This window comes from Nematolebias whitei, chromosome 1 (assembly GCF_014905685.2).
Source record: "Nematolebias whitei isolate Nwh7 chromosome 1, NemWhi1, whole genome shotgun sequence".
In the NCBI taxonomy this organism is placed as follows: domain Eukaryota; kingdom Metazoa; phylum Chordata; class Actinopteri; order Cyprinodontiformes; family Rivulidae; genus Nematolebias; species Nematolebias whitei.
In genome coordinates, this window is record NC_056498.1 from 19,716,380 (window position 1) to 19,738,858 (window position 22,479).

Below are 22,479 nucleotides of genomic sequence, written 5' to 3' on the forward strand. Positions count from 1 at the left end.
ATGTCTCTGTCTCCAGACCATACAACATAGCTGGTCTCACCACTGTCTTGTAAACTTTTCCTTTGACCTTTGCTGACACCCTGTAGTAGTAACGTACGTACGTACGCCACCAATGTAGTATGACAATATAGGGAAATATATATGCATACTTTTCACGAGTTCCTCATCTTTCTGACTGTGTAATGTCGTGCATTGAATTTAACAGAAATGCGAACGAGAGACGTTATTATCTTTGACCCATCAAATGAATGCGGTCATTTATTTTCAGAATCAAAGTTTAACATCAAACATTTACATTAATTTGGCAAAATATGAAAATAATAACAGACAAGTTTCACAAATAATGAGCTTCAATCACGCGGCGGTGATTGAGGACTTTGCTTCAGATATTTCTAAAATATCTGTACTGATTTTATGAGAAAGCAGAGTTTAAGATGGAGATTTATCTTACAGAGAGATTTGTGAGGGAATTAATCTGTTTGACCAGAAAACGTGCACGCTCCATCAGATATCAGCTGGCCTCCGGTACACTTAGTCGAAAATAGAACCCTCTACCTGGTTGACGATGGAATCAGCGTCGGAGTAGGTTCCTTTCTGACTCTTTCAGCGTCTCCGTGAGAACTGCCAAACCCTCAGAGAGTCGTACGTGGTGTTCAAACAGAAATTATAATCCCAACATCGTCACTGCATTCTGTATTCCAACGGAAGCACTCTGGGCTTCAGACATCAGAGTTTTCCCCATCAGACATCAGAGTTTTCAGACTCTAGAACTTCTTCAGAACCTCCATCACTCTGAGACTCTTGGACTCTATCACCCCCTGACTCTTGCAACTCCTGCATGAACTGGGAAGTTGCCACATTTTAAATGGGTCGACTTCCGGGTCATTTGAGAGCTTTTGATTGGTCTATGGACCAGGAAAAGGTGTGGTTTGTGATGTAAGATGTTATCATAAGTCGAGGTCAGAGAATGAGATTGTTCAACAACTAACAGAAAGATAATTGCAGAAAAACCAGACTTCGTGGCGTCTCCCTCTTATTATCTTCTGAAAAAGTTTAAACATGACATTTTTCCTCGGTAAACATTTTAGTTGACCGAAACCGACCTTTAACATACTTACAAAACTTGGCTCATTTCAGACAGAAAATCAAGAAATGCATATTAACCTGATTTCTTCTTTAAATGAGGAATAAAAATCATTACTTACTGTTTATGTAAAATAAAAATGAGTAGTTCTCTTCAACCTGTAAACATTGAGTGAACTAACACAATTTGATTATCAAACATTTGTAAAACAGTGATGATTATAAAAATTGTCTTTTCTGCTTGATTAATTCAAGAAAGAGAGTCACCAGATGGCTCAAACTGTATTCAGATCAATGAAATAACAGTCTCTGTCCATCTGATAGATTTGAGGTCATCAGGGTCAGATCAGGTTCACTACACACCCTTTTATCACAACTCACTCCTTAAACTTTTCTCCATCCACTCCATCCTGCCTGGACTCTCTTTTTCACCTCTTTACTACATTCCCCATTTTCCTGGACAGTGGACCCCAAGTACTTGAAGTCCTGCACCTTTGTGACCTCTGCTCCTTTTAGCCTCACTGTTCCACCAGCCTCCCTTTTTCACACACATGTACTCTGTCTTTCTAGGACTGACTTTCATTCCTCTTCTTTCAAGTGCATACCTCCACCTCTCCAAGTTTTCTTCCACCTGTTCCCTGTTCTCACCACCGATCACAATGCCATCTGCAAATATCATAGTCCACATAGATTCCTGCCTGACCTCATCTGTTAGTCGGTCCATCACCAGAGCAAAGAAGAAGGGGCTCATAGTTGATCCTTGATGCACTCCCACCTTCACTTTGAAGCTATCTGTTACTCGTACAGCACATCTCACCACTGTCCTGCTGTCCTCATACATGTCCTGTACCAGTCTAACATACTTCACTGCCCCTCCAAATTTCCTCATGCGATACCACACCTCCTCTTTCGGCACTCTGTCATATGCTTTTTCTAAATCTACAAAGAAGCAATGGAGTTCTTTCTGACCCTCTCTGTACTTCTCTGTCAGCATCCTGAAAGCAAAGGTGGCATCCATGGTGATTTTCTTGACATGAAACCATACTGCTGCTCACAAATAGTCACCTCTTGTCTACCTGTATGTCTGGCTTCCACAACTCTCTCCCAGATCTTCATTGTGTGGCTCATCAACTTAATTCCCTTGTAGTTGCCACAACTCTGTACATCACCCTTGTTCTTAAAAATGGACACCAGCACACTTCTTCTCATTCCACAGGCATTTTCTCACTTTCAAATATGCCATTGAATATTTGGATCAAAAACATCACTACCATCTCTCCAAGACATTTCAATACTTCCACTTGTATGTCATCAGGTCATACTACTTTCCCCTTCATTCTTTTCAGAGCTTTCCAAACTTTACCCTGGCTAATCTATCCCACTTCCTACAGCTTCTATGACCTCTACTGTGGTTTCTCTTTCATTCTCTTTATTCATTAGCCCCTCAAAGTACTCCTCCTACAGTGAGGAAAATAAGTATTTGAACACCCTGCGACTTTGCAAGTTCTCCCACTTAGAAATCATGGAAGGGTCTAAAATTTTCATCTTAGATGCATGTCCACTGTGAGTGACATAATCTAAAAAAAAAACAACCTGGAAATCATAATGTATGATATTTTAAATAATTTATTTGTGTGTTACTGCTGCAAATAAGTATTTGAACACCTGCCAATCAGCAACAATTCTGGCCCTCAAAGACCTGTTAGTCCACCTCTAAAACGTCCACCTCCTTTCCACTTATTTTTCTAAATTAGAAGCACCTGTTTGAGGTGGTTAGCTGCATAAAGACACCTGTCCACCCCACACAATCAGTAAGAATCCAACTACTAACATGGCTAAGACCAAAGAGCCGTCCAAAGACACTAGAGACAAAATTGTAGACCTCCACAAGGCTGGAAAGGGCTATGAGGCAATTGCCATGCAACTTGGTGACAAAAGACCAACTGTTGCAGCAAGTATTAGAAAATGGAAGAAGTTAAACATGACTGTCAATCTCCCTCAGACTGGGGCTCCCTCTCAAGATCTCACCTCGTGGCGTATCAATGATCCTAAGAAAGGTGAGGAATCAGCCCTGAACTAAACGGGAGGAGCTGCTCAATGATCTGAAGAGAGCTGGCACCACTGTTTCCAAGGTTACTGTGGGTAATACACTAAGACGTCATAGTTTAAAATCATGCATGGCACAGAAGGTTCCCCTGCTTAAATCAGCACACGTCCAGGCCTGTCTTAAGTTTGCCCATGACCATTTGAATGATCCAGAGGAGTCATGGGAGAAAGCCAGATGAGACCAAAATAGAACTTTTTGGTCTTAATTCTACTCGCTGTATTTGGAGGACGAAGAATTATCCCGTCCCAAAAACACCGTCCCTACTGTGAAGCATGGGGGTGGAAGCATCATGCTTTGAGAGGGTTTTTTTTTTTTGCTTATGGGACAGGACGACTGCACTGTATTAAGGAGAGGATGACTGGGGCCATGTATTGCGAGATTTTGGGGAACAACCTCCTTCCCTCAGTTAGAGCACTGAAGATAGGTCGTGGCTGGGTCTTCCAACATGACAATGACCCGAAGCACACAGCCAGGATAACCAAGGAGTGGCTCCGTAAGAAGCATATCAAGGTTCTGAAGTGGCCTAGCCAGTTTCCAGACCTAAACCCTGTAGAAAATCTTTGGAGGGAGCTCAAACTCCGTGTTTCTCAGCAACAGCCCAGAAACCTCGCTGATCTAGAGAAGAACTGTGTGGAGGAATGGGCCAAAATCTCTGCTGCAGTGTGTGCAGACCTGGTGAAAAACTACAGGAAACCTTTGACCTCTGTAACTGCAAACAAAGCCTACTGTACCAAATACTAACATTGATTTTCACAGGTGTTCAAATACTTATTTGCAGCAGTAACACACAAATAAATTATTAAAAAATCTTACATTGTGATTTCCAGATTTTTTACATTTATTTTAGATTATGTCTCTCACAGTGGACATGCACCCAAAATGAACATTTCAGACCTATCCATGATTTCTAAGTTGGAGAACTTACAAAATCGCAGGGTGTTCAAATATTTATTTTCCTCGCTGTATATTCCCATCATGCTCTCCTCACTTAGAACATTACCATTCCTATCTTTAACAAGCCTAACCTGTTGCACATCCTTTCTAGCCTGATCGCTCATCTCACCAATCGGTACGTCATTCTCACCCTTTTTCATGTCCAACCTCCCATACAACTCATCATACACCTTCTGCTTTGCTACCTCTGTCTTTGCTCTACATTGCATCTCCTTATATTCCTGTCTCCTCTCTTCAGTCATCTCACTCATATTTCTTCTTGGCTAACCTCGTTCTTTGATTAGCTTCCTGCACTTCATTATTTCACCACCAGGTTTTCTTATCATCTTTTCTCTGTCCATCAAGTATCTTCCTACTGCCTCTAATTAGTGTTGCTGTAGTATCCCAGTCATCTGGAAGCTTGTTCTTACCACCCAGATCCTTTAACAGCTCCTCTCTGAATTTCTCACAACATTCTTACTTCTTCAGTTTCCACCATTTGTTCTTCTTCTCTGATTTTACTCTTTTTTTGTTCTTCACAACAACAGTCATTATACACACAACCATCTGATGCTATCTGGTCATGCTCTCCTTTGTTACAACCTTACAGTCCCCAATCTCCCTGAGGTTTCCTCTTCTGCACAGATTGTAGTCTAGCTGTGCACTCTTGCCTCCACTCTTGTATGTCACTCTATGTTCCTCCCTTTTTTGAAAATAAATGTTGACTACAGCTATTTTCATTCTCTTGGAAAAATCTGCCAATATCTGTCCTTCCTGGTTTCTTTCCTTGACACCAAACCTACCCATCAAGTCCTCATCCCCGCTGTTTCTTCCACCAACATGCCTATTCAGGTCTGCTCCGATAACCACTCTCTCCTCCCTGGGAATACTTTCTGGCTCTTCACTCAGATCCTTCCAAAATTCATCTTTCTCCTCTACATCACATCCAGTATGTGGAACATAACCACTGACCATATTTAGCATCATACCTTCTACTTCTGCCTTCAAGCACATCACCCCAATGACACTTTTCACCTCTACCACATTCTTTGTTATTTCCTCCTTCCGGACCACCCCTACTCCATTTCTCTTTCTTTCTACAGTGGTCAAACAGTTTTAACCCTGCTCCATTGCTACGAGCCTTGCTGCCTTTTCACTTGGCCTCTTAGACACATAAAACATCCACCTTCCTTCTCTGCATCATGTCAGCAAGCTCTCTACCATTGCCTGATGTTCTCCCCACATTTAGAGTTGCAACCCACAGTCCTACATTCTTGACTTTCCTCTTCTCCCTCTGTCTCCTGACATGTTTCCCTCCTCATAGTTTTTAACTAACACCAGCAGAATTTCTACCAGCACCCTGTTTATCAACAGTGCCGGTGGCGGTTGTTTTTAACTCGGGCCTCAACCGATCCGGTATAGTGTCACTCAGATGAAGTTGCTTATTAGTTTTGGCAGAAGTGTTTAACGCCGGATGCTCTTCCTGACACCACCCTCACCAATTACCTGGGCTTGGGACTGGCACAAGAGATCCACTGGCTTGTGCTCCCTTGTGGCTGGTTTTCTATGTGTACCAAAATCATTCTTATAAATCTCTACAAATAAGTATCATCTGTCATCTTCAGTATTACATTTTTGAAGCCTAGCAGAAAAGTCTGAATTTTATTTTATTTTTTACAGTTAAGGACCTAAAAAAAGTATACTTTAGCTGCACAGTAGAATTAATAGAAAATCAGAGTTTCTCTTTCTTTACCTGTTTCATAAATATAACCCTGAATATGTGATGGGATCGGTTTATGTGTATGTGTTTGTTTTAGTTTTTTACAGAATACGGACCAGACTACTCGCTGGAAATCAGTCCAAGTTGTAGACCAGACCGAAATAACAGCAAACACCTGGAGCAGGTCATTAGCACCATCAAAGGTATGTGCAATGTTTGTTTGGTTCGATGCACAGGTGGGTCAGTGTGTTTAGGTGTGGAGTGTGAACAGGTGTGTGTTTGTACCAAACTGAACTCTCACTCACCTTTAGTCATTTTGTCTTTGCATGACTCCTTTGCTGTTTGGGTTCATGTGTCTGTTCTTCTTTCCAAACATCTCTATGTTGGATAAAAGTGAAGCTTCTTTATTCTTCTCTCCATTTGGTTCTTAACATCCCTTTGTGTGTTTGTGTTATTAACAGTGTGTATGACTTTTTTAATTTACTTACATCTCATTTATAATCTTGATACATGTGTATTTCTATTACTTCTTCATGTTAATCCCTGTAGTTCATCCTTGCGTGCGTGCATGCGTGCGTGTTTTGGTCTTGGCGTTGACAGCCCACATCTCCCAGGAGAAATACTGCAGCAGGGTGAAGCACAGGGTGAAGTTTCTGTAGAGGTGAGGTCAGGAATTTACTTAAACAAAAATGACCACAGAGCATGTATTTGAGTTGAGTTCATTTTTGGAAAATCCACTGCAGAGAGGTGTTAACAGCAGACGGAGAAGAGCTCCTATTTTAGTTATCCTTGTGTGTGTGTTTTGGTGACAAGGTTAAGTCAATACTTGTTTTCTTTTGAAAGGTGTAAAATAAACGAATAGAACTTAACGACTGAAAGGCGGAAAAACCCAACAGTGTATAAAATTTAAACTTTGATCAACTCAGATTTAAGGCCATATTATAAAGCCCTTTTTTATCCAAGGAACAGTGACTCAGTACTTTTCCACTAGTAACTGTTTCCTTGGTACCTGGGGAAAAACAGGACCTAGATCTTGTAGGATCAGTGTGATTCTTCTTTCACATTTTCTGTCATTCAAAGAGTCAATCCATTGTTTTCATGGGCTGAAACATACAGTATTGTACTGCTAATATTATGGTTTAATCTCTTATTGTTTAAAGGTTTATTATTATTGCTACCAGACAGGGATCAGATAGTCTGGCTGTACTGGACAATAACTGCTTGTAATCTGTCCTCCCAAACAGACCCAGAAGTATTTTTCATTTGTTAAGTACTGTAAAATGGTAATTTGATCATTATTGAGACCATAAGCATCTTTGTGACCATTTAATGACAGTCATACTGACTATAGTTTATGGGGACTAATATTAACTGAAGTTCATAGACTAAAATGTGGGTACATGAGGACAACCACACATGTAAAGGCTTGGTCATTTAAGATAGACCATATATATCAAGGGAGGACCTCATTTTTATCGCTAAGCATTACAGAACCCTATGACATCTGTGCATGCTATTCACACACTTGTTTTGGACCTTTAACAATGTTTTTGACTACTGACATTAGCCAAATTACATTTCTTTTGCCCCATGAGTAAACTGCTATAAACAACAGAGTATACCATACCATACCATACCATACCATACATAAAGCACTTAAAAAACAGCAACAAAAAAAAGGCCAACAAAAGTGCTGTAAAATCAAACCAATAACCTAAGGATACAAAACACAAATCTAGTTTTAAAAAACTAAACAAATAGATTTATTCATCAAAGCACAATATACCGGTAGTCAAAGTAATCTCACACTGAGTCAAATTTATCTTACACTGGGTCAAAGGCCAGGGAATAAAACTGCATTTGTAAGTTAGACTTTAAAACAACAACTGAGAAAGTCTGCCTAACATGCAGTGGCAAATTCCCAAGTTTGGATTTGCAACAAAACAGCTCTTTCAGTTCTGAGGTTGTATAACATTTGAAACCTTTAAAAGCATCTGATCTGACCTCAGAGAGATAAGAGGGGGCAGAACTGTTAAAAGACTTAAAAAATATACAAAGTAAAATGTAAAATGCAACAAAACTGGGAAAATATGTCCTCTATTACCTGTAATATGTCATAAGTAAGTAGACATTCTGTGTAACATTTAATGAAAACAGCAAAAACAGAAAGTTGAGAGCAACAAACTGTAAGCCATACACTGCAGCACCATCTTGAATTGCTAAAGATGGCTGTGTTTGAAGTGGCACTGTAACCTTGGCTTGGTGATGAGTGGTGCTGTCCATGTCCAGTGATAAATTGTGGTTCTGCATTACTACAGATTGTCTAAAAGGGCCTGAACTAGGGGGAGAAGACCATTGCTGCCGATGTTGTGGAAAGAAACACTGGCATTACTCCTGGCAATATGGTGTAGGGGCTACAAGGTATAACTTCAGATCACCAGTGGTAGTGATCCGGGGGACTCTTGACAACACAACTCTGTGTCAATGAAATCAGCATTGCATGCCCTACCCTTCCTGACATCTCACCCTATTACAGTCTTTCAACACAAAAATGCCCGTACACATACTGGATGTGTGTCTATGAACTGCCTGCCTCATGTTGAGGGCCTCCCCTGATCGCCTGGGTTCCTGCAATCAAACATGTGAAATCATCTTGGTTGCCAACTTCAATCTAGTGTGAGCTACCAGTTTTGGAGAGCCAGTTACAACGGCTGTACGCCGACGTCACGGGAGTGGATACAATGGCTGTATGACTTTGTTCCTCACTTAATCATAGCTTGTATGAAGGACTGAAAGGGTCCCATACCCTACTGATATGAGATCAAGATTGTGCCGGCACTGCCAACCTCATAATTCATTTGATCTGATACTGTAATCATTGCAATATAGTCACATGCTTTTTCAACACATGTATTTTACTTTCATTTGTACCACTTTATATCAGTTTTGCAACTGATAATTGCGACTCCACTCAGCTCTCGTCTTATCGATTCTTCTCAGGTGTAGGTGAATTGCCACTGTGACTTGTTTCCCCACTCTGTGGGTGGGATCGTCAATGCAACGTGGACAGTTTCTTGTAACAGCGTCCAGCTCGCGCTGAATCCTCTGATATGCCAATAAAGACACAAAGGTCTGGACCTTGTCATTGGTCCACGGCATTGTTCTTGGAGCTTCCATACTGAACTAGAAACCAGAAGACTAGTAAAAACAAACTAACCCACACGTTACAATGACTGGAGAGGAAATGGCAGTTCAGATGTAGTTTGCAGTTATTGCTGATACATGTCAACCCGTTAGGATGTTTACCTGTATACTGACCTCCTGAAATCCATAAAATTCACACCAAAAAAACTTTCACACAAGACAATGGGGGTTGGCTGCAGAGGTGGGGCAAAGAGCAGGGAGGAGGAGAATTAGCAGGAGGGGACCACCTTAGCATTTCCTTACAGGTCAGTTCTGAGACAGAATATAAATTTGAAGCTAAGTTTTTGAAAAATACATAAGACATTTTCTGTGCATCCATAGTCATGAAAAATGTGGTAAAATCCATATAATTTACAAAAAATCTGTAAGACTTGACATGCATGTGCTGGGTGGGACATCCAGTGACGTATCTCTGCTGCTGAATCAATGGCTGCTGCCTGCTTCCATCAGAATTGTCCCTCAGAGCAGTTCGCTTGGAACCACAAACAAGATGGTCCAATTAATCGGACTGAGTGGGGGTGGGTACCAGCAGTGGGCAGGCCCCTAACTGGTGCGGTGTGGTGCAGAACAGTTGAGTGTAGAGAAGGTTGCAAAGCGCCATATTTGGGTGCTTAAACAATTAGTTAGCGAGTGTAGTTTTGGGAGGTGCCTGAGTGCACAAAGCTTATTTAAATAAAGAAATAAAATGAAAACTGAGACACTGCCTAAGAGAGCTCAAGCTGGAATTTGTAAGTTTATGTGAATTTTAATTACATTAAAATAAGTATTTATAATGTTGTCTTTTTACTAAACCAGTGCTTTTTGATGTGCAATTGCTGTATTGTTCACGGACTGCAGTGAATGGAGGTTGTACAGTGTAAATGTGTTGTGAGTTGTTTGATACTAAAACGAAGTGACCACTGCGAGCCGATCTTTACATGTTTATATCTGCTTCATTCCCAGCAAACTGCTGGCATTTGAGTCATGCAATTATAAACCAGTCCCACAGATAGACCTGCCATTGAGTTTTAGGACTCAAAATGGCTTTTTTATGCCAGTTAAATGAACCAAAAACATTTATTTTAATATATGCTGGTGGTTTCTCTGTTTTACAGAAAGCATTGTTTACTGAAAAAAACTTATTTTACTTACAAAACAATGCATTATATTTCATTGAAACCCTTAAAAGTTTGACCAGCAAACTTGGCTGGCATTAGAATAGCATCAGAGTTTCTCCACGGAAAAAAGTATTTAGTTGTTAAAATAAGGAAACAAAAAATTAAATACAAATTTAGAGCAATTTAGTTATTTGAATAACATTCCTGTTTTATGAGCTTTGCTGACACTGTCTCTCTAAAGAACTAGTTTAACTGACTAAATGGTAGGTCAGTATGTATCGGTTCAACAACAGGCAACGGGTTCATGAGAGAGACTCAGACGTCATTTGCAAAAAGCAGAGACAAGATACATAGTTCTCAAAATTGACACTCTCCTCTCTATGATGATGCCTTGATAACTTGTTCATGAACATCACATAAATGATTGGAGACCGGGGACAGCCATGGTGAAGTCCAACCTGCACACAGAATGAATCTGACTTTGTGCAGAAGGTGTAGACACAACATTTTTCAGTAATACAGGGACAGAATAGCCCTAAAAGTGTCTCAGGCACTCTGTACTCCCTTACCACCATCCACAAAATCCCTTGAGGATCACAGTCATAAGCCTTCTCCAGATCCAGAAAGCATTTGTAGACCATGGAGTTAAACTCTCATGACCCACTTGGCAACACTGCAAGGGTTTGACAATCCGTCAGAGCTTTCATTCCAACACCCTGGGGTATCCCCAGAGATGCTAAGAAGTGTGCTGTCTTGATTATTGCCCCCTAAAATTGGGGCCAACCACTGCAACTCCACAGGCGTTGCCCCAGCTCTCTACGCAACATAAAATTTTCAATTCAGTTTATTTATATAGCGCCAAATCACAACAAAGTGGTCTCAGGGCACTTTACAGGAACATTCACTTACATAGAAAAGCCAATTTAGAGAACTGTCAGTCATATGAGCTCTACAACATCCAGACCTTCAGCATCTTAGGGCAAATCTTTTAATCTTTTCCACTACTGGCACCCTACCACCAGCTTTTAACTTTCTTGGCAGTCTTTGTCATGGTAATGGACTTTCCCATGAGTCTTCGGACTCTGCTTCCTCAAAGGTGGACACGGTGTGTCTATTGTCATTGTATTATATCAGTTATTGATATGTTGATGCAATTTATTTAATATTAGCAAACTGCATTTCCTTAAAATGGAAAAAATAAAAGAATCGGAATGCAAACTAATATTTTGGCAAGTCACAAATGATATGCATTTCCAGTTGCATCTGTTTACAATTCTTTCAGTATTATTAGCAGATCAGAGAACACTTCTGAAATAAGCAGTTGTTGGTTTGGGGGAAAATCACTGTCTTTAGATGGCAAAACAATATTGTGGAGTGAAGATAAGTTAATAAATCAGACTTCAAGTACAACTCACAATCCTGCCATCTGCAGCAGTTCTCGGATGACTTTGCCATTGTGGGTTGCATCACTGGTGACCAGGAAGCTGAATACAGAGATGTGGTGGACAGCTTTGTAGAGTGGTGTGAACATAACCACCTGCAACTCAATGTTGGAAAAACTAAATAGCTGCAGGTGGACTACAGGAAGAACATCAGTCCCCTGAACCCTATCTACATCAAGGGTACTAAAGTGGACACTGTGGACTGCTACAAGTACCTGGGGGTCCACCTAAACAATAAACTAGACTGGACGGCTAACACCAAAGCCCTGTACAAGAAAGGGCGGAGTCACATTTTTCTTCTGAGGAGACTCTGGTCTTTTAACGTCTGCAGGACCATGCCATATTGTTTAAGGAATAAAGACCAAGGCAGATAATTGCATTTCTTTTACTCAAATACTTTCAGGCATCAGTTTCAAACTCTGATTCTTTGAAACAACATTTCACAGAATATACTTGAAATCTATAGAAAGAAATGCCTCTTGAGTCATGAGAAACGTTTTGTTAATTGTGTTTTATACGCTCATAAATCTGTTTTGTAACTGAATTTTGTTTTTGAAACCTCAGAAGTACAATCATAACCATTTACCAGAGATACAAAAGTAGCTTTAAAGGTTTATTATTTACACTTGACAGCTAGGGATGCACGAAGAAACTGTCAAGTATATATAAATACATTACTACTTATGCACTTTCCACTTGTCACTTGTAAACAGGTTGAGTTTAGATTTGTGAAAATTTACAAATTTGCACTGTTCAAGTGTTGTCATTGTGTTAGAGTAAATGTCATGAATACATTTGACATTAAACATAATCCACGTTGAAATGTTGCATCATTTTCAGCCCCCTTTTTGGCATCTGAATTTGGTAGCAGTCCAAATTGACAAAGACCATGCAGAATAATGTAGTATTTTAATTCTACAGCAGATAAATCTATGTAGTCTCTGGAAGTAGGTCTAGGAAAAAAGATATCGGTTATCGGCCAAATGAGTTTTAACATATCGGATATGAGCCAAAAATCCAATATTGTGCATCCCTAGTGACAGCTAAGGGTTTGTTGTTCACACCGATGAACTATTACTTAAACAAGTAACATCTTAATTGTTTGTAATACAGTATTTCCACATAAGCCCACTTTTACAAACTACCACTTTTAGGATTTATTTTAACTTGGAGCATGTAAAAAAAAAAAACTCATACTGACCAACAATTACAACGGCTTGTAAGTTAGCTAGAGAAAACTGTTTAATCTCGAACACAAGAAGCATTACCGATACTTGGTTTATTTTTTACATTTCAACCAGCGTTTGTCAAACAGTGTGGTGGATCCTTTAGGGTGAGTTCAACTAAAACAAGTGGGGGTTGTAAGCTCAGGCTTTGTTGCTGTCAAGTTTATTCACTTAAAGCTTAAAAAAACTCCCCATTCTGCAGATGGAAAACTTGGACTCAGTGTGAATGGAAAGCCAGAGCAGAGGAAAGAATGTGTTCTCAAATTTTACTCTCAGTAGTGCAGACATGTTATCAATTAGCAACACAATCCTCATACATTTAAACAGAGCAGCTCATCTTACTGTAGCGAAACACTCAAAGCTTGTTGGACATCGAGTCTGTTTATCCAAACAGCATTAAGTTCTCCAAATCCCATCAGAACGAAGCGGGGATTGGGAATTTATTGTCGACGTTCAGTTGGTTCCTAGGCTTACATTAAATCTTCCCAATTGGAGGGGTTGGAAGTATCACTGGTTTGTAGTCATACGGCTTTTATTAGAGAGGGCAGAGGACCAACGGATGAATGGGTGGAAAAAATGTAATGCAGACAAAAATGGAGACGTGGGAAAGTTTTATTTGTTGCTTTTGTTTTTCTCTAATTCCTTTTTTATGTTTCTGTTGGGAAAACTGTCTTAATGAAAACGATCTGTGTACATTTACCTATATTTTACTTTAGGATACGACCCCATTTCAGAAAATGTTAAGATGTTTTGTAAAATGTAAATACAATCAAAATGCAATAATTTGAAAGTCTCATAAAACCTATATTTAATTTACAATAGAATTGGTAAACTTGTGAAATATTGAAACTAAGAAATTTTACAAATTTTATGGAAAAAAAAAGTTTTTTTGTAGCAGTAACACATCTAAAAAAACAGGAAATGAGCAACAAAAGGCTGTAAATGTAATTGGTCCAAATATTAAACAGCTATAGGAACATTTTGCAACTATTTTAGGTTAACTGGCCACAGGTCAGTGAGGACTGGGTATAAAAAGAACATTTTAAAGAAGCTCTCAAAAGGAAAGATGGGTAGAGGTTTCAGTCTGCAAAAATCTGTCTAAAAACAGTGGAACAATTATAAAATAATGTTTTCCAAAGAAAAAATGGAAGTCTGAATATCATCATCCTCACTTCATAACATTATCAAACTATTTCAATAATGTTGAGAACTCTGCGCTCAAAGGAGAATGAAACTCAGTATTGGATTCCCGTGATCTTCTGGCCCTCATGGGTCACTGCATTAAAACCAGGCCTGACTCTGTTCTGGACTTCACTGCAAGGACTCAGGGACACTTCCACAAATCATTGTAAACACTGTTCCTCATGCCATCCACAAATGCTGATTAAAGCTCTATCATGCAAAGAAGAAGCCATATGTGACCATCTTGAAACACTGTTGCCGAAGTTTATTTAAAATGGACTGAGGTAAAGTAGAAAAATGCTTTCTGGACAGACAAATCAAAAAATTTTAAAAGTCATTTTGAAAACTTTAGACATTATGCCCTCCTCAATGAGGAGGAGAGGAACTATGCAGGTTGTTATCTGTGCACAGTCCAAAAGCCTGCCTCTCTGATGGTATGAGGGGGCATTAGTGCCTCTGGCATGGGCAGTTTACACAACTAGAATGCAAACATCAGTGAAGAATGATATACAGGTTTTAGAACAGCTTATGCTCCCATTCAACAAAAAAGTTCCAGCAAGTACTGTTGAGCAGTTAAAGTACAAGAATGTGATAACACATTCAGATTCACATTCACATTCAGTTGGTCGGGCTACTCTAAAATTGTTATTAAATCAAGTGTTATTTACTTATGTAGGAAAACCGATGTTTAACAGCTCGTTAAAATACACCAGAATGCAGGAAATGGCATCTACATTATTCAAAATTTTATGGGAGAGAACCCCCAGACCCCGCACTAAGGATGTGCGATATGGCATAAAATTCATATCACGATATCTATTGTGATGGGTGGCGGTAACGATATATATCATGATATGTTTTTGGTATAAAATTTGCAATAAGGAATAAAATAAAACATAGGGTGTCATTTTGCCAGCATTTATTTTGAAAACTGCTATACCACAAAATAATCTCAATCAACAAAATTCCACTACTAGTTCCAGAGAGTTTTTAAATAAAAAACAAATCATGTATTAGGCTTCTGTCTTGTAGTATAAAACAGTGCAAAATATATCAAATGTAGTTTTAGCCATATGTTTTAAACAAAATAATATGTTGTTAACTCAACTGTTTCCAGTCTTCTCACTTAATAAATGAACAGCAACAGAGCAGCATTTTATACTGAAAACACTTAACCCTCCAGTGGGCATCTCCTTCTGCTTTAAGGAGAGCTGACACAAAATGGCGACCAGTTTCCTTTGTGGCTTTGACCAGAGAGGGTTTCGCAGTAAATTTCACACAACACTGCGTTCTTTTTACAGATCAGAGAGCAGGTTTAACCCTTTTGTTAGCACAAATGCACTCTCTAAAGCTAACCAATGTTTACTTTAACTTTTGACAAAACACAGCGTTTTGCGCATTCGTCCAAATATGGCAACGGTACGACAAGCCGGCCATAGTTAGCTTGTGGCTTTGCTAATTAGCTGTCATAGAAAATAGACTTTAACACCATTTACACACAGTTTTCAACTCAAAAAATTGTAACGGTTAAATCTGACAACTCTGATTTTACATCAGACACAGCATTACCGCAGTTAGTCAGTAGAAGACAGATCTCTATCATGGGCTAAATGTCTATCGTTTCTACCGTGTATCGTATATATCGCACATTACTACCCCCCACCAGTGTGTCCTCCTCATATTACAAATGTTTCTGACGCCAGTGGGTGCTTCACAGTGGTAAACATGACCCAGTACCAACTTTAAGGTGTCTTGCTCCTGTAAAATCCAACATTTGCCAATTTTTCTTCTTAGTTTCAACATTTGATTTTTGGCAATATTCCACTGTTAAAATTAATTAATGGGATTTGCAAACCATTGCTGTTTATTTATTTATTAACATTTACATAACGTCCCAACATTCATGGATTTGGGGGTGGATTACGTCTGATTTTAGTGCTTTTGTGTTTCAAAATGTCCTCACATTGTTATATATATATATATATATATATATATATATATATATATATATAGTAGTACAGCTTCTGTTTTACTGAACTCCTTTAATTAAATCCTAGACGTTTTTTCTTCTTTCTTCACCTGACATTTTTATTGTACTTTCAACTTACCCAATGTATTTACAGCCTCAACTAATATTGGTTATTATTACTGTATTTTTTGGACTATAAGGCACACTTAAAATCCTTTAATTTTTTTCAAAAATCAACAGTGAACTTTATAAACCGGTGCACCTTATGTATTAATTCTGTTTGTGCTTATACTGACCTCGAACCGATTTTATGTGATGCACAGTGCTCAAAAATCTGTCAAAAATGAACTTGTTTTGTTTAATGGGCCTTATAATCTGGTGCACCTTATAGTCCTAAAAATACGGTACTGTTATTGTTGTCATGTTTTCAAGTCCCCGTGTGCATTACTACACAAGTTTATGCATTTTCCTTTTGTTTTACTTGAAAAGGTCCAGCCACACAATTGTAACAATCACTGAAATACCTACTATGTGGTGCGAACATTCACTTTAATGACGTATCAAAATATAGCAATAGAACATTTTTAGAATGGTAAGACATTTTCCCAACATAAATCTAACTTGATGCTGCCTGCTGCCACGCAACGTGTTTGTTTTCTCTTCTGTCTGTCTGTTATAACCGACTGAACAGATTTTATTTAAACTCTCAGAAAGTAATCATTAGGTGTACATCTATAAGTGATAAACTTTTAGTCCGCCCAGTTTAATGTGGCCACCAACTACAGATATTTAACTAAGTTTTAATCTTTAAAAAAAAAAAGCTGAGAATCACCCCCATTGCATCTAATGTTGGTATTTTTCAACATAAAAAGAGTGTTTTATTTTAAAAGCTTGGCATGAATAGTGATAACGGACACAGATACTTCTAAACTAAGTGTAGTAAAATTTCCACTTTGAAAAGCATTTTCAAAATCAAAGCATCTTTTTTTTTTTCTCTTCAAAAACTCTATTTATAAATAAAATAGGTGTAAATGCAGCAACAATGTTTGCTTTTCATAATATCTGGTGTAGAGTGGACCAGCTTGAGTCATTTTTGTTTGCTTCTGCTTGCGGTCATTACACATTTAGTCAAAAATTTACACGCACACCCCCCCCCCTTAAAGAAAATCACCTCCAATTGCTCCAAACCTCCAAACACACGCTGACAAGTTAACATGTTCTACATTAAAACACTGGAGTGTGTTTCTGATTAGGAAAAGATTTACATGTCTGTTGTCTTAACTAATTCCTGCACACAGGCACTAAACACAACAGACAGACACACAGATGCACACGCACACACCTTGAGGCAAACACATCCACATGACCTCATTGGGGTGGATAAGTGTTTCTCTGGTTTGGAAACAAGTGCTGCTTATAAACATTGGTTTCCCTGAGAAACTGATGAATGTGTTTCTTTTTGTGTATGTGTGTGTGTGCGTCCACATCTGCTGTGTGTTTGCATGAGCAGACTAAAAAAAGATTTGAATCTTGAAACGATAATCCCCCCCCCAAATCTTTTTTTATTTTATTCTTATTCAGCTCAGAAGATGTTCAAAAGCCATGAAGTCGACTCATACTTCAAACACAGTTTGTGAGATTTCACTAAACACACGCAGTTGATGATGGGAGACGTGCGTACGGTTTTTCATTTGTTGCATGCGACTTTGTACAGTGTAGCTGTCGAAACCAGAGGCAGCTGAAACGGGGAAGGCTTTGTTTCTTGCAAAAATGAAAATGATCACATTGTTTGGGGCCATCTCAAACTCTAAAGTCTGCAAAATGTTGACACGCAAACAGACATGCAACGTACCCTACAGGTACGATACTGACGGCTCATTAGTAAGTACTGTCTACAACCCAGCATTAATAAAGAGAATATTTTTTAGGTTTCTTTTTAGTTTACATACTGAGCTCTTTGTACTCTCCAGTATAAAATGAGTTTTAAAGGTAGTAGTAGGTATTCACAAAAACACAGGCTGGAAAAGGTTACTAAACCATCTTTAACCTCCTGAGACCCGAGCTCAGGTTTGCGATGCATTTTTCATATCGCCTAGATATTTGTGATTAGATGGACATGATTTGTGTATAAATAAAGCTTCCTCTTTGAGCAAGAAGTTGTATTTTGTTACATGGTTATGACATACTTTTGTTTAAAAAAGAAATGTCCTCGGGGACAATGGGCTTATTTTTCAGAATAACACAACAACATTAACGTGGTTTAACAAAGTGTAAAACACTATTGAACAGAGTGAAGTATCAGGTACAGCAAAGCCGAACTGTAACGTCCCTATGTATGGATGCAGGGTCTCAGGAGGCTAAAGGGTTTGACTCCACCAATCCACAGTCAGACAGATTGTGTACAAATGGAGGAAATTCAAGACCATTGTTACCCTCCCCAGGAATGGTGGACCAACAAACATCACTTCAAGGTGTGGAATAGTTAGTGAGGTCACAAAGGACCGCAGGGTAACTTCTAACAACTGAAGTCCTCTCTCACATTGACTAATATTGATGTTCATGAGTCCACCATCAGGAGAACACTGAACAACAATGGTGTGCATGGCAGGGCTGAAGGAGAAACCACTGCTCTCCAAAAATAACATGGCTGCTTAAGCAGCAATGGTAATGTTTTGGCATGATAATGCCGCCACAGCTGCTCTTCAGTTCACTAAACATGGACCAGCCAGAAGATTGTTGGAAGAATGTTTTGTGGACGGATGAGACCAAAATAGAACTTTTTGGTTTAAATGAAAAGTGTTATGTTTGGAGCAAGGAAAACAGCATTCCTGCATAAGAACCTTATCCCATCCGTGAAACATGGCGGTGGTAGTATCATGGTTTGGGACTGATTTGCTGCATCTGGGCTAGAATGGCTTGCCACCATTGATGGAACAATGAATTCTGAATTATGAAGCATTTCTCACTTACAGAAACTGGTCCAGATGACACGATTTAACCTTTTTTGTTAATTCTGAATTATATCAGAGAATTCTGAAGGAAAGTGGTAAATGGACTGTACTTATATAGCGCCTTTCTCTCTTATCGAAATACTCAAAGCGCTTTACACTACAATCTGTGTCCTCATTTACCAATTCATACAGCATTCTACTAGATCTCTACAGAGCTAATTGAACAAATCATTCTGAGACTAATCAGTGCTTTTAGATCACATTCATACACTGATGAGACACACAACGGAGGCAACAAGGGGTTCAGTGTCTTGCCCAGGGACACTTCGGCAAGACACCAAACCCCTTGTTGCCTCTGTTGTGTCAGAACATCTGTCCATGAACTGGATCTCAAGAGAAGGTGGGTCATGCAGTGAGACAATGACCCTCAGCGCACAAGTGGTTCTAGCAAAGAACGGTTCAAGAAGAACATAGTTCATGTTTTGGAATGGCCAAGTCAAAGTCCTGACCTTAATCCAATCCAGATGTTGGGGAAGGACCTGAAGCAGCAGTTAATGTGAGGAAACCACCAACATCCCAGTTGAAGCTGTTCTGTATCGAGGAATGGGATAAAATTACTCCAAGCTGGTGAGGACTGATCAACAGTTACTGAAAGTGTTTAGTTGCAGTTGTTGCTGCACACCAGAGATACTGAAAGCAAAGGTTCACATACTTTTACCACTTACAAATATGTAACATTGGATCATTTGCCTCAATAAATAAATGACCAAGTATAATATTTGTGTCTCATTTTGTTTAACTGGGTTCTCTTTATCTACTTTTACTTTACTAAAGGTTTACTTTATCTACTGTTGATGTGTTCATGCGTGCTCATCTGCTCACACAGTCTCATGTTCATGTTTGTGCTGATGTTCAATGTTTTTATGTTATGAGTGTTTAGTGTATATTTAGTTGATGTTTTTCTTAGTTCATATCTTAGATGTTATTACTGTTTTTCTTTTACATTTTATTGTTGGATGTAACTGGGACCCCGTGTACATAATTTCGCTCCACCACATGTACCACATGAGGTGCGAATGACAATAAAGAAACTCGGACTTTGACTTTTAGGACTTGTGTGAAAATCTGATGATGTTTTACGTCATATTTATGCAGAAATATAGAAAATTATAAAGGGTTCACAAACTTTCATGCAGCATTGTATTTGAAGCTGACTTTTCTGCCACAGACATCAGAAACATTTCTACTTTTATTACTATTGTAAAATGGCTAGTTAATGTGCTTCCAAGTTCTTTAAAACTGAGCAAATGATAAGCAAAGTGTGTAAAGTTTAAAGGAATTGCTCAGTGTTTCCTTGTGTTTGTATAGTTCACGTGCACATTGACAGTGTATAAATTAAAGTGCCGGTTTTATTAGGTGTTTATCTTGGCTGCCCCAGCCGTCTCCCTGTTTGTGTATTCACAGTTCTTTTTAAATGGGTAGTAGCATAATTTCTCCCGAGGCTGTATGCTTCATGTGTGTGTGTTCAGTGTCATCGTGGTAAATGTATTGTGTGCGTTTCTGTGTGTGTGTATACTACAGCTTTTCTTTTTGTATCTGCTGAAACGTTCAATGTCTGTACATCCTGCGGCCTACGCTCATTAACTCTTGCCTTATTTTGACGAGATGCACTCACAAGTGAAACGCCAAATACAGATTATGTAGCCAAAGAGATTTAGAAATCTTCGAGGACACATGCAGAAAATATACACTCATCCAAAGCAAGAACATCACATTACTTTGTGGCTTTTAATGATTTATTTGATTTTTTTTTTTTTTTTCCAGAAGGAATATTTTAAAATATACAACTTCACACTTGTTTTAAAAAACTGGAATTGGGTGCAGTAGTTTAACAGATAAAGATTGAGCTATTTAGCCACAATGACAAGACATATTTGTTGGAGTCGAGGCTTTCATACCTAAGAACACTGACATGTAAAAACCTGGATTCATAGTCTGCAAGAACTCAAGAGATCTGCTCTCGCTGATGTAGTTGTGCAATGAAAATTCCATCATTTTGTTCTTGCGTGAGCTCTGAGAACCTGTTCTGTTCACAAGAACTTTTTCTTGCTGGGGTATTCCCCAGTTATTGTGTGACTGGGCAGAACTTTGTTGTGAGGGTGTTTATGTGGAAAAGCAGGTGGAGTGCACTGCTGTCATTTCACTTCAACTGCTCCACTGAGGAGCCGCTAGCCGAGGTTGTTGGAAACTACAGCCATCTTTACAAGTGTTCCAGTACAACTTGCATATACAGTAGTCGTTTATTGCAGGGGCTATCTCCCCCCCCCCCCCCGCAATAAGTGAAAATTTATTAAGTAGGGACATTATATTTTACTTTAGTATCACTCGTGAAATGTTCTAAACTCTTAAACTTACGTAATTTTAACAACATGCATTTATGTACTGCACAGTAGCTACTGAAAAATTGTATATGGGGACTCACCAGCCTTGGTCGGGTACTGGCCGGGTTCTGATCGGCTCTCTGCAGCCGTTGAGTGAGAGCCGGACCTTCGGAGAGCCAGCACAAAACCACAAAATGGTCCCAATCAAGTCCATATAATCCAGAGAAATCCGGATGAAAAAAGTCTCAGTGAGCTCCAGAGAAGAGGTTCACCAATGAGTCTGGAGGTCCTGTTCCCGGTCATTTCCGTTGCGGTGCTTTGCATCTGCTGGGCGCAGAAGTCACTCTGAATAAGGACCGAACTTTTTCGGATTGGATCAAAACTTTCCCTCCATTTCAGCAGAAGGCAACGGGGCTTCTGGGCGGGGCACTGTTGGCTTCTGGGAAACGCAGTTGTTTTGTTTTTCAATTAGGTCAAAGAATATCTTACAACTACATTAGTGAGAGCAGACTACTTGGCTTCTAGCAGAGTACGAGTCCAGTTTAAGGCATGGTGATGGTAGCATCATTCTTTGGGGCTGTTTCACAGCCAGTGGTATGACTTTCCCATAACCCCAACCTCAGTGCTACTACAATTTGCTAACTGTGCTTAAAAACTGTTCAAAACCAATCAATTTAAATGAACTTTACCCTTTTCACCTAGAAAAGTGGTCAAATAGCTAGCTGGAATTTTTCCAGAAGCTTGTTGACGGGTACACAAAGCTAGTGGTTATGGTGCATCTATCTAAAGGGACATTTACCCAAATGTTAGTGAGGGGTGTTTCCATGTATTGGACTGACTTCTGACTTCTTCAGTCTGAAGAAGCCTTTTGGATAAAAGACGAAACATTTCAAGAAGAAGAATCCATCCAGAGGACCTGCCTTGTTAGATTTATCTACCTGGATTATTGAGCGTTCATTGGGGCAGTATAAATAAAAGTTTAAAAACTCCAAATTAATACGACATTCATGCCCATGATGAGTTTACGTAAACGTCTGACTTCAGCTATTTACATACCTAAGTGTTGACACAGATTATGTCTAGTTGTTTACAGATATGAAGAATTTGAGGCTCCCATGAACACTTGTCACTTCACCAGAGTTTTTACATCTGGGAAGCAATGACTAACAGACAGAACGAGTAGG

General features: G+C 39.2%; 1 protein-coding gene across 1 annotated transcript in view; it reads left to right on the top strand.

The window, feature by feature from the left end:
* The window catches only part of hdac8 (histone deacetylase 8), a 56,011-nt gene extending 49,509 nt beyond the window's left edge, over nt 1-6,502 (top strand). The window contains exons 10-11 of the mRNA XM_037688352.1: nt 5,941-6,046; nt 6,444-6,502. Coding sequence (XP_037544280.1) covers nt 5,941-6,046; nt 6,444-6,502 — 165 coding nt within the window. The remainder of the gene's footprint in view (nt 1-5,940; nt 6,047-6,443) is intronic.
* Nucleotides 6,503-22,479: the final 15,977 nt, after the last annotated feature.